At 46.1% G+C, this 10,839-nt stretch overlaps 1 protein-coding gene across 1 annotated transcript; it reads right to left on the minus strand.

The window, feature by feature from the left end:
• Nucleotides 1-1,019: 1,019 nt before the first annotated feature.
• Nucleotides 1,020-2,415, minus strand: LOC131290646 (homeobox protein MOX-2-like). The gene is made up of 2 exons (XM_058319808.1): nucleotides 2,368-2,415; nucleotides 1,020-1,619 (listed from the first exon to the last, which is right to left on the minus strand). The coding sequence occupies exons 1-2, from the start codon at nucleotides 2,413-2,415 to the stop codon at nucleotides 1,020-1,022; spliced, it is 648 nt and encodes a 215-aa protein (XP_058175791.1).
• Nucleotides 2,416-10,839: the final 8,424 nt, after the last annotated feature.

The following is a 10,839-nucleotide window of genomic DNA, read 5'->3' on the forward strand; positions in this document are numbered from 1 at the left end:
GAAGGTGGAGAAAACGAGCCAGACAGCAAACGGGAGCGGGGAAGGGAGGGGTAGCATTTCTAATTGAGCTATCTAAACACGCTTAATTGAAAGGTACAGAGGAAGGAATGTTGTTGATGAAGCTTATTGCGGGGGGGGGGGGGCCTTCCCTCGTTGGGAAGGAAATTGAGCAGCGACGTTGCAGCGATTGCTTACCACTTTGGAGGCGAAGGTACGCAGGTTTCCCCGGCTCCAATTTGTTTTTTTTTTTTCTTTCTTTTTATTCCACGATGCTGTAATGCTTCGTTATTATTATTTGTCCTTTGTCTACTCTATTCTTGTCCGCACCTTTTTATCCTTCCGTAAACGCTAGAACCTCTGACTATAGACTCGCAATGTCACAGCGATATTTAGTTGTTAAAGCAAACCATTATGCGCCCGGCATCGTGAACTAAGTTTTTTTTCTGATATTTTCCACATGCTAGAAATGAATGTTAGGAAAATAAATGCTAGAACGTGGTAAAGAAGAGAGTACTAAGCTCCCGTAACGGTTCAGCGACGGTAGCATACATTCGGGCGCAATCAAAATCGTAACACAAGTGCCTCGGTTGTGTTCCCTGTTTCCCATTGGAGGACTTAAGTGGAGAAGACTCACGATCGTGTCGTACTGGACGCACCCAGCTCCTCAACACATCCTTCTACTCGTGCCCAACCGGAGGAGGATGGCTGATAGCATCTATTAATCCTAAGAATATGCATCTCAGTATACATACAAATATTGTACACCTGGAATAGATTGACAAGAAGCTCCTGTGCACTGCTCCACGAGGAACCTTTTTTTCTCTCTCTTTTCTAGTGATTCCAGCGAATGTCCGACCTTTGTTGTCGCCTCTTTTGCACGTTGCTCAATTGCTCTCGACCAGCCCGGTCACACCTTTTGTAAGCAAATTGGGTAGCGCCGCACTGGAGCGCGTAACGGCCCGTAACGGTCGTGACGATCCGAACGGGGAGGGTTTTTTTTTTGTTTGGTTCGAGTGTCCTTACGGTGGCGGTGGCGGTGGTAGCACTGGCTGGCGGGGTTGAGGACGCTCCTGCTCGGCAAACAACGCCACCGACGACGACTGGCGCCGGAGTCGGCGACCTTCGCTGCGCAGACCGGGCGCGGTTGGCACGCCACCGACCGAGGGGGCGAAGGTGCACCGCCGGACGGGGCCGGTACTGCTGGCCCGGCGGGCTCTCGCAAGCGAGGGCTGCTGGGAGGAGGAGCAGGAGGAGGAGGAGGAGGAGCCGATGCAGGACACCGGTACTGCCATCTTCCCATGGATGGTTGCGGTGTTGGCGTTGGTTATGGAGCCGCTAGTTGTCGGGGTGGTGGGCGAGGTGGTGGTAGTGGGGGTGATCGTGGTGGTTGGAGCTGGACAGCCGCCGCCAACGTCCGGTGACAGCAGCGAACCTAATCGGACCTCGCTCCGGCTGGCCGGACGCGACCGATGGTGATAGTAGTGGCTGTTGCAGTAATGCCGATGGTGGTGGTAGTGCTGGTGATGGTGGTGATGACCCGATCGCCCGTGCGGCCCTAGCAGCGACTGCTGCCGAGTGTTCCCCCGCCGGTAACCGTTATCGAACATGCTACTGCCGCTCTGCAATTATCCGCAAGAGAGATATTCAACAACATCAACAACACACAAATTGGAACTTCCAAAGGATCTGTCACAACTTAAGTTCTCAGTACAACGACACATAGGAAAAAGGTAATCAAGCAACTAAACAATAGCTTGAAGTGTACCAAAACATAAAGAAAACAAGCTAACAAAGGTATAAGAAAGAGATATATTCAAAAACATCAACAAAACACAAATTGGAAAAGCAAAAGGATCTGTCACAACTAAAATTCTCAGTACAACGATTGTTGAAAGCATATGGAAAAGGTACTGAAGCAACTAGACAATAGCTTGAAGTGTACCAAAATAAAAATTAAAGAAGCTAACAGAAGTATCACGAAGAGAGGTATACAAAAACATCAACAAAACACAAATTGGAATTACCAAAGGATCTGTCACAACTACTCTTCCCAATACAACGAGTTGAAAGCATAGGAAAAAGGTACTGAAGCAACTAAATAGTATTTTAAGTGTTCCAAAACATAAAGTAAACATGCTAAATCTGAAAGAGAGGTATACAAAAACATCAACAAAACACAAATTGGATTTACCAAAGGATCTGTTACAACTAATGTTCTCAGTACAACGATACTTGAAAGCATAGGATAAAGGTAATCAAGCAACTAAATAATTGCATTAAGTGTACCAAAATATAAAGTAAACAAGCAAACAGTTCAAACAAAAGACGTCAAACAAAACAGTGACACAAAGCAGTGGAAGAACATACCATCGTGTTGTGACTTACGGACGACGAAGAGGCTACGATGGCAGCCATGTGGCACTGCGCGGGGGAAGAGAAAAGAAAAGAAGAACGAGAGGATGAAACGAGATTGAAACGAGAAAGGGCCGGGGAAGATGAATTCTTTGCCGACAGTTACTTAGCGGCAGATTAGTAGCCGTCAACTGTCAGCTCGGTGTTCTGGTTTGACTTTTCTGCTGCTCTGCGATCGTACAACACTTTGCATCACCGTGAAGTCTTTCGCGTCCGTTAGCGCTGTGTCTATATTTTACATTTTATTTCTCCTATATAAAATTGTTTAATGTGGCACACACCATTTCCGTGCAATTGCCGTTGAACGGGAAAACACAATTTTCTTTTGCACCTTTGCGAAATGACAACATGTTTACGTGGCGAAAATAAGCTCACAGTACCTGTCAAACGGAAAGGTGTTTCCAGCCAAATAATCTACCGGCGAGATAATTTTCCGCCACGCAACAACTATTCCTTTCCCGGCAAGGAACCGGAAAAAGCGTGCCGAGCGGTGGAAAATGGTACGGAAAAACGACCAGCTTGAGCCAATGCTCGCTCCGCACTCGAGGTGTGGTGGAGTGCGCAACAGTTTGGCGCTGTGGGTGTCATCAGGCGAAGTAAGCGAACTACATCGAGAATGAAATTTTCCACCAAAAAAAAAAAAGCCGGAAAAACGTACATTCCAGCGGAATATCGATTACGTGCGTTCATCTAACTTTTGCCCGCGATTTCCCATCGCTGCGCTATAACTTTCACCTCTTTGTCGCTTTCCTTTTTTTCTTTTGCTCTTTCTCTCTCTTTTTATCGTTCGTTCACTATCCTACCCAACAACATTTTCCTCTCTGTTCATCCACCGTGTGGTTTTTTTTTTAACCCCCGTTAACCAACTTCTCGGGACGGGAAGTTTGTGTTCTTCAAAATTTTCAATTAAATGAATCCCACCGGCACACCGGCTTTCCCTGTCATCCCCGGGCCAAGCGCAGAGACAAATCCCTGACGATTTTTTGGGCAGCATTCCCGTTTTTTTGTTTTGCTTTGCCCCACCGAAAAGAAAAATGGACGCACAACACAATAGTGGACGGACAGGAGAATGCGGTGATAGCTTTTCCACCGCATCACTTCGGTCCATTTCAACGTCATAAGCTAATGAAAGAAGGTGTTTGGCGAGTTGCTGTAGAAAACTGACAAATACTTCTCAGCTTGCTTGCAAAAGAGCTTTTATTTAAAAACATTCGTTACACACAACACAAATGTAACAGTTTTGGAGCTTACCAACGTGGATGTATACGAAATATTAATTGAAAAGTGGATTTTAGAGAAGAAAACATGTGGCTGAAAGAGTGAAAAACAGGCCATTTTACCTATAACTATTGAAACACAAAGATAAATAAGTCTCGCAGTGTGAGTATACCCTGGCATGAGAAACGCAAACAAGTGTGTAATAAACAACAAGACAAATTAAGCCGCGGAGAAGCTTACAAAGTTAAAATAACTACCAAGGGTGTGACGCTTACTTCGGCAACAGTTTGAATGTTTTTTTTTTCTGCCCCAATTCTTGCGAAACAAGTTTCCAATATTTTTATTAACCTTTGAAAGTCTTAAGTAATAGTGTTTTCTAAACAAAACATTAGGAAAACAAAATTAGCACTATCTTGTCCCACTGCTTGTCACACTCACGATCACTGTGCGAGCGAAAAGCGCAGATCATTACACTCATCGCTAGCACAACGATTGCACTTTGCTGCCCCAATCCCCCCTCTCCCCCCCTGAACTGGAACATTTCAGGATTGCATCGCCGCAGCGAAAAGTTGCAATCTAATGCTGCTCGTCTCGGTTCAAGTGAAAACTCGTTGGAAAGACGGATTCATCCGAAATAGTTACCGAACGTTTGTACCGAAACTGCGAAACGAAAGTAGAGTAAGTTAATCTAAATCCTAACGCAACGTCTGTGAAGCAATTATGTGTGCGTTTGCGTGCATGAGTGCGTGTGTTTTATGCTTTATCGTGGGTAGAGAGAGAGAGAGAGAAAGAGCGAGTAGATGAAGCTGTCATCGTATGTTTTTATCCCAAGCATTTATGACCAACCAATCGGACCCTTTTGGACATTCGACCTTCTCCGCATCCGTGCGCCTTTAGGAAAATATCTATACATCTCTCCAATATCTTCCCCCCTTCCCCTTGCCCTTCTTTCACTCAGCCGCGGCGAGCGGCAATCAGGCGGGAAAACGAACCGGAAAATCAGCATCGGTCAAACGGAGGAGTCGCGCCGTTCGTTAGCAAAGCTTGACGCTTAATGAAAACTTCGTGAGTTGGTACAATTTTTCCTCGTCGCGCGTGCAGATTTTCCACCTAAGCGTGCGCGCGACCGAGCGGGACGGGGATTCAATTCTTCTCCCCCTGTCCCTTTCCCCCTTCCCCGTCGTCGCACTCGCACTCTTTTCGCCGCGTTTCCGTTATCTAATCTTGGAAAGGAAAAGTTGTTTATTGAGCTCGTTGGCGCGCGCGGAAAAGTCGCAATGGAAATGGACCTAAAGGCGGGCCCGAAGTTCGAAGGCCTCGGTCCCGGCCGATCAGTCGTACTTTCGCCTCCCCCCTCCCCCCATAGTCCCACTTTCTTCCACATTCGTGCGAGCGCATTCAATTTGGACGTAAAGTTGAAATTTGTTGTCGTCGTTAAGGCCATTAGACGAATGGGGGGTGGGGGGGGGGGGATAAAGTGCGCCGTAGTGTAAGTGTGTAAGCCGGAGTAAATAATCAGCGGAAGGAAAGGCCAAACAAACCAAACGAATGGCGTGCCGGTGGGGGGGGAAGGAGAAAAGAAACGAAAAGAGAAGGAAAAAAAACAGACCAAGGAGAAAAGACGACAGCCGTAGATGAATCGCGGATGAATGGAATGAAAGCGAAACCTCCTTGGCCACTTCTCGGTCCGTCACTCAAGTCGTGGCGGCCTTTTCCCTCGCCAGCAGCCGGCTCGGAGCCTGTCCGAGAGCAGAAAACCCGCCCCCGGCTGGGCACAAAAACATACAGTGACAGGCGGTGTTTCAACAGCGCGCCCTGCTCTGCCGAAAACTTATGCGTCCTATTATCCGGCGACCAGCGACGGCGAGAGATGTCTGACATGCTTTTAGCGTTGGCGACCGCTACCCTCTCCATTTCGTTCCTCCACCGACGGGGGAGAGAGGGCGCGAAAAGTTCACGGAGTGGGACGAAGCGAACGCAGGTAGCTTAGGGAACGATAGGAAATTATGAAAATATCGCAAAACCAAAACGAAAAACTGGTGGAGGAAATTTGCAGACGGCAGCAAAACGCTCGAATCGAACACAACACCGCCAACGTTGAATGTGCGAAACGAACAATGCTGATGAAAGCACGTGGAAAACCTGACGAAACAGCAGTAGCAGCAAGAACAACAACGGGAGGGAAGCAACCAAACTGCACCGACCAGCAGGCCGGATCCGAAAGATTAGGGGAAACTTTTCCAATATGCAGCGGCGGGGCTCAGAAGAAGCATTTGCAAATGAGAAACAATAGATAAAACGAAAGATTTAGTTTTGAAACTTGGCCTCAGCACAGGACTATCTAAGAGGATAAGATTTTTTGGGTTAAAATTTTTCTTTTTATAACATCTCCGAAAGGGCGAGTAATATATTCCCCACAAACAAAAAGGTTTATTGTGTTTACCAAAAGCTAGAAGCGAAATGTTTTGCTTTACTGTTTTCAACCGATAGGAAAAAGGTATGATACTTGGTAAGTGAACAAAAGTTCTAGTGTTGTACAGAAACTGCATTTTTAAAGTGTTCAGTTCAGGTCAAATCGATACAGAAACTCTAATCTTTAAAAAAGAGTTTCACAGTTTCATTCAATGAAATAGAGCACTCAAATGAACAATTGGACAACTGTGAGCAATCTAACGCAATCACTTTTTTTGTAGTAAATTATATACAAAAAATAGTACAATAGATGAACAAATAAATAAACAAACAAACAAATGGAAAGTGGAAAGCACCCCAAATAAATTCGTGGGATGATTCGCATGAAACATAAAACTAAATAAAAAACGTAAACAAAAAGAAAAAAATAAATGATTCGCATGAAACATAAAACTAAAGAAAAAACGTAAACAAAAAGAAAAACAAAGTTAAAATAGAACAAAAATTGCACTAGTGGATAATTCAATTCTGTGACAAATCCTAGAAAAGATAAAGTTTTCTGAAAAATACTATTTTCAACGCTCATGTCATTAAAAAAGAAGGACCTTTAAAACCCGAATGGGTTTAAATGTTGTTTTGGTATTTTGACAATGACACGCAGCATTTTGGCATTTGGATAGGATTTGACGTTTAAGAGAGCATTAAATGTTTACTTCCAACGAGTGCATTTTGGAACACACTCCCCGATGATCCTTTCCAATCCAAAACCATCATCCAATCTTCTTTCCTTTCCCCCACCCCCTCCCCTCCCATCACCGCCGAAGCAAGGTGGCACAACCTAAGGATGTTTTCCAGTTGGAGGGCGTGCGCCAACGTGTGCCTGCCGCATTCATAAGCATGATGACTTGTCAAATGGCGCACAACCTTCGATGATTCTGTGTGAAAGATCCTGTGCCCCTCAGCATCCCCCTCCCCCCTCCCTTGCCGGTCCGGGGTGGCGGGTTTGAGAGCGCTGGCGGTCGCGCAGTCAATCAAAGTGAAAAACAGGAACACAACACAAATTCGAGGGCTGAAGATGAGGGGTTGTAGAGAGGAGAGTTGAGAGAAAAAGAGGAAAAGAAGAAGAAGAAGAGACACACGCAATCTACGCAAATCTGATGCGAGTGATGACGCTGGCAGAAAAAAGAAGGGAGCAGAAGAAGAAAAAATAAGAGAGGGAAAGAGAAAAAGCAAGAAGAGCAAACGTTGGTTTGCAGCACGGGTGAAAAGCGAAAGGTGAGGAACGTTCACAATGCGAAAGTCGCGCGTGGAAATTTTCATCGCCCCCACCACCGCCCTCCCCCCGGTGTCGAAGAAGATTGTCGAGTGATGATGGCGAGAAAAATAGACTACGAGCTTTGAAAAAAAAAACCCCGACATCTCCCGGGTGCGAACTTACTCGAACTCCTCTCGCAGCCTGCGTGAACATTTCGCACGGGACACGTACATAAAACCCAGCGTTTGCTGTTTCTCTAGCGTCTGTTCTGGCCCGGTTTGGAAGCACAATTGCGGGAGGGGCAGATGATTCAGCAGCAAGCAGCTGAGACCAAATAAAAGAAGTGAAAATAAAAAGTACCCCCAATGAATGGCAATGCAGGAGGTCGGGGAGGAGGAGGGATAACCATCGACGTTTCCACAACGACGCTGGGAAAGGGGAACAAGGCGACGCTGGGTTCGTTGGCAAATTGGGTAGGCTTAAGCGTCTTCCAATGAGTCCAATCTGAGGGCGCGGGTTTGCCCTCAGTCACACAGATAAGCTTAGTTATTATGCCGACGCCAACGAACAGCCTCGAAGACCGACAGGCTGACCGCCGGAGAGATCTGGGAACTGGGCCGGACAACGCACCATTAATACGGCACTCGCATAAACATAACCCTACCGGTGGCGAGGTGGCGTTCGCGGGGAGTGAAGCAGGCAATAATAATAAGCAAAGAAAGCAAGCCAGACGCTACGCTATCTGCGACTGACTGTTCATACCGAATTGCAACCCGCATCGGACGTTCGACCCTCGGCTTCCCAATTTTCCATTCCCCGATCCCGTTTGATTTTCCCCGTCGTTCGGGTCAAACCCCCGAACGGCGTACGAGCTGTTAAAGGATAAGCTGGTCGAAATGGTGGTGTTATTTTCCTTTTCCGCCGGAATTAACAAACTCCCTTCCACCGTGAAGTCGATGTAACTGATTCTAAACGTTTCTGGCCAGAATAATTGAATTGCCTCCGCCGGATGAAGTCATATCTGCCAGCGAGGAGAGGACGAAAAAAAAGGTCGCCCCGACCAACGCAACTGCGATAAGTGTATTAATAATGTATCTAACAACATTTATGCTGTGGAAAAAAAAAGGAAATTGGTGTTCCCTCAAAAGATCCTAGCGAAACTTCACACTACGCAACTGTGCCCGTGAAAAAATGGCTTAGTTTGAGACTTGTCTAAACCTGGTGACCTTCTTAATAATGAATATAAAAATGTCTTTACCAACATGGACATGGTAAAATTATTCCCATGCAAAATAAAATTAAAGCCAAACTGATAACCCTCATTCAGTAAGATCGTATCTAGAGGTCAGCTTGATAAAACAAAAAAAGATTGTCCCACAAGCCAAGGGTTTTCCTCCCTTCCCTACGGTGCATTTTCCCTGCTGAGAGCAGCAAGTAGAAAAAAGTACCACAGAGGATTGCTGATGGACCAAGCTGGTCCATAAAATGGCAAGCTCTTGATGTAAACCCTTAAGCAGCGGTGATTTGGCAGCGACAGCGCCTTTGATTTACACGATTAAAACTTTTAAGAAGGCATCTATATATATCTATATTGTACTGAAAATATGAAGAACAAGAGTAGAATTAAAAACGGATTTCACATCACAAGCGCTTTTATCTAATTGTTTTCTAATTGTTTTTACTCTGTTTCCTTAGTTCTTACCTTCCATTCTTGTATATTTTTACTTTTGTTTACTTTTATGTTCTTTTCTCTTGTCTTGGAAGGTTATGAGGAGTTTATCCCGGTAGTAACATCACGTTTTATTTTATGTACACCACGAGTAACACTCAAATTAGCCCACATTAAATATTTCTCTAGATTTCTTCCACTTAATCTAATTGTTTTCTAATTGTTTTCGTTTTTTAAATTTCTGATTGCGGTTGTTTTCTTTCCTTAGTTCTTACCTTCGAAACTTGTGTATTTTTACTTTTGTTTGCGTTTTTGTTCGTTTCTCTTGTCTTGGCAGATTATAAGGATTATTTTCCCGGTGGTAATATCACGTTTTTGTTTTTGTACACCACCAGTAACACTCTAATTAGCCCCAATTAAATATTTCTCTAGATTTCTACGACTCGTTTTTCAGCAAGATAAGATATCCCACTCTTTCTCCGAGGGTTAAAAATTGTTCGCCCCAAATATATGTATGTATGCACGCTTATCAGCTTCTCGCATCGGTTATACTAAGCACCGGCCCGGTACGGTACGTCTCACCACGTCCTTCATGCTCTCGAGTGACGAGCGGTTTATGCGATCACTAAATCCGACGGTGGAACGACACACCATGTGACAACATTATCGTATCGGTTTGGGCAACCGAGATGAAATAGAAACGACGCACGCCAGACGGTTGCTTAATCTCCTCCCAAACCTCCCCCCCCCCCCGCCCCCTTCGATGCTGCTCGGGCCATAACGTGATTTTTGCAGTAACGAGATTGAGGACGTTATTGATTGGGAATTTTTTTTCTCGATTAGTTTTTTTTTATCGCTCATCCATCGCCGGGGTTGGTGCTGTGGTGACAGCACTGATTGCATTAAAACTTGCTTAATATTCCATCGAGAATCGATCGAGAATCGGGGAGGGTCCTTTGCAGTGGATGATGCGTTGTGTTGATGTCCCCGCCCCCTTTCGCGCCATATGATGTGTTGATGATGGTGCTTTGGTTGGAAGTTTTGCGAGCGAGACGAGAAAGTTTTGTACACGCGTGAGGGGGGAGCGGGGGGGGGGGGGGTTAAGGAGAAGGTTAGGGGAAACGAGTGAAGCGAACGAAAGCACCTGCAGCACACGCCCGGGCACGAACTGCAACGAAGTTTGGCGCTTTAATTTTGAACTTTCCGAACATCGAAATCGCACGGAAAGCAGGCAACCTTCGGGCGCACTTTAAACGCTATCACTTAACGCTGGGTGGGAAAGCGGGAGGAAGGGAAGGATACAAACCCCATCCTGTGTGTAAAAAGGGTGGTTGCCCGGGGAAAATGGCGGAAAATTAAACCCTGCTACAATCATAAATTGAAAAGCACCACGCGACCAGTGGGACGGTTCACGCAAATCAACGCTTCACAAACGCCGTGAATCATCGTCAAGCCATTGAGCAGGAGTCCGCCAACCCCCTTCCCATCACCCCTTTCCCCCCCCCCCATCCCTCGCTATCACTCTCTTTGGTCGAGAAATCCCACGCCGCGCCGGAAGAGCGCTCACAGGCAGCAAGCAAGCGTTCGGGCGCTCGGGCGGGTTTGGTTCGGTGGCGAATGGTTTTATTTTTAACACCACGGAGCTTTAATGTCTAAACCGCAACACGCTAAGTATGGGAATATTGCATTTCCAGCCGGGGTTTTCGGGCTTTGGCAGCGTCGATTGGAGGCGGTGAATCTCGAAACCCCGCTCGAACGTGGGATATGCCGTGGGTCACGCGGGATTTTCGAGCAATCTGTGCAATTTTAGTCTCTTGTTACACCATCCGCCCCACCCCGCAGCCACCGTCCCCTGGAAGCGCAACAGCCACCG

This window comes from Anopheles ziemanni, chromosome X (assembly GCF_943734765.1).
Source record: "Anopheles ziemanni chromosome X, idAnoZiCoDA_A2_x.2, whole genome shotgun sequence".
NCBI lineage: Eukaryota > Metazoa > Arthropoda > Insecta > Diptera > Culicidae > Anopheles > Anopheles ziemanni.

What these genes read in the sequence shown, in the direction of transcription:
- LOC131290646 (XM_058319808.1), bottom strand. Translation starts at nt 2,415, where the DNA reads ATGGCTGCCATCGTAGCCTCTTCGTCGTCCGTAAGTCACAACACGATG. An exon ending in CCGTAAGTCACAACACGATG is followed by an intron (nt 1,620 to 2,367) that starts GTATGTTCTTCC and finishes GGATAATTGCAG; the next exon opens with AGCGGCAGTAGCATGTTCGA.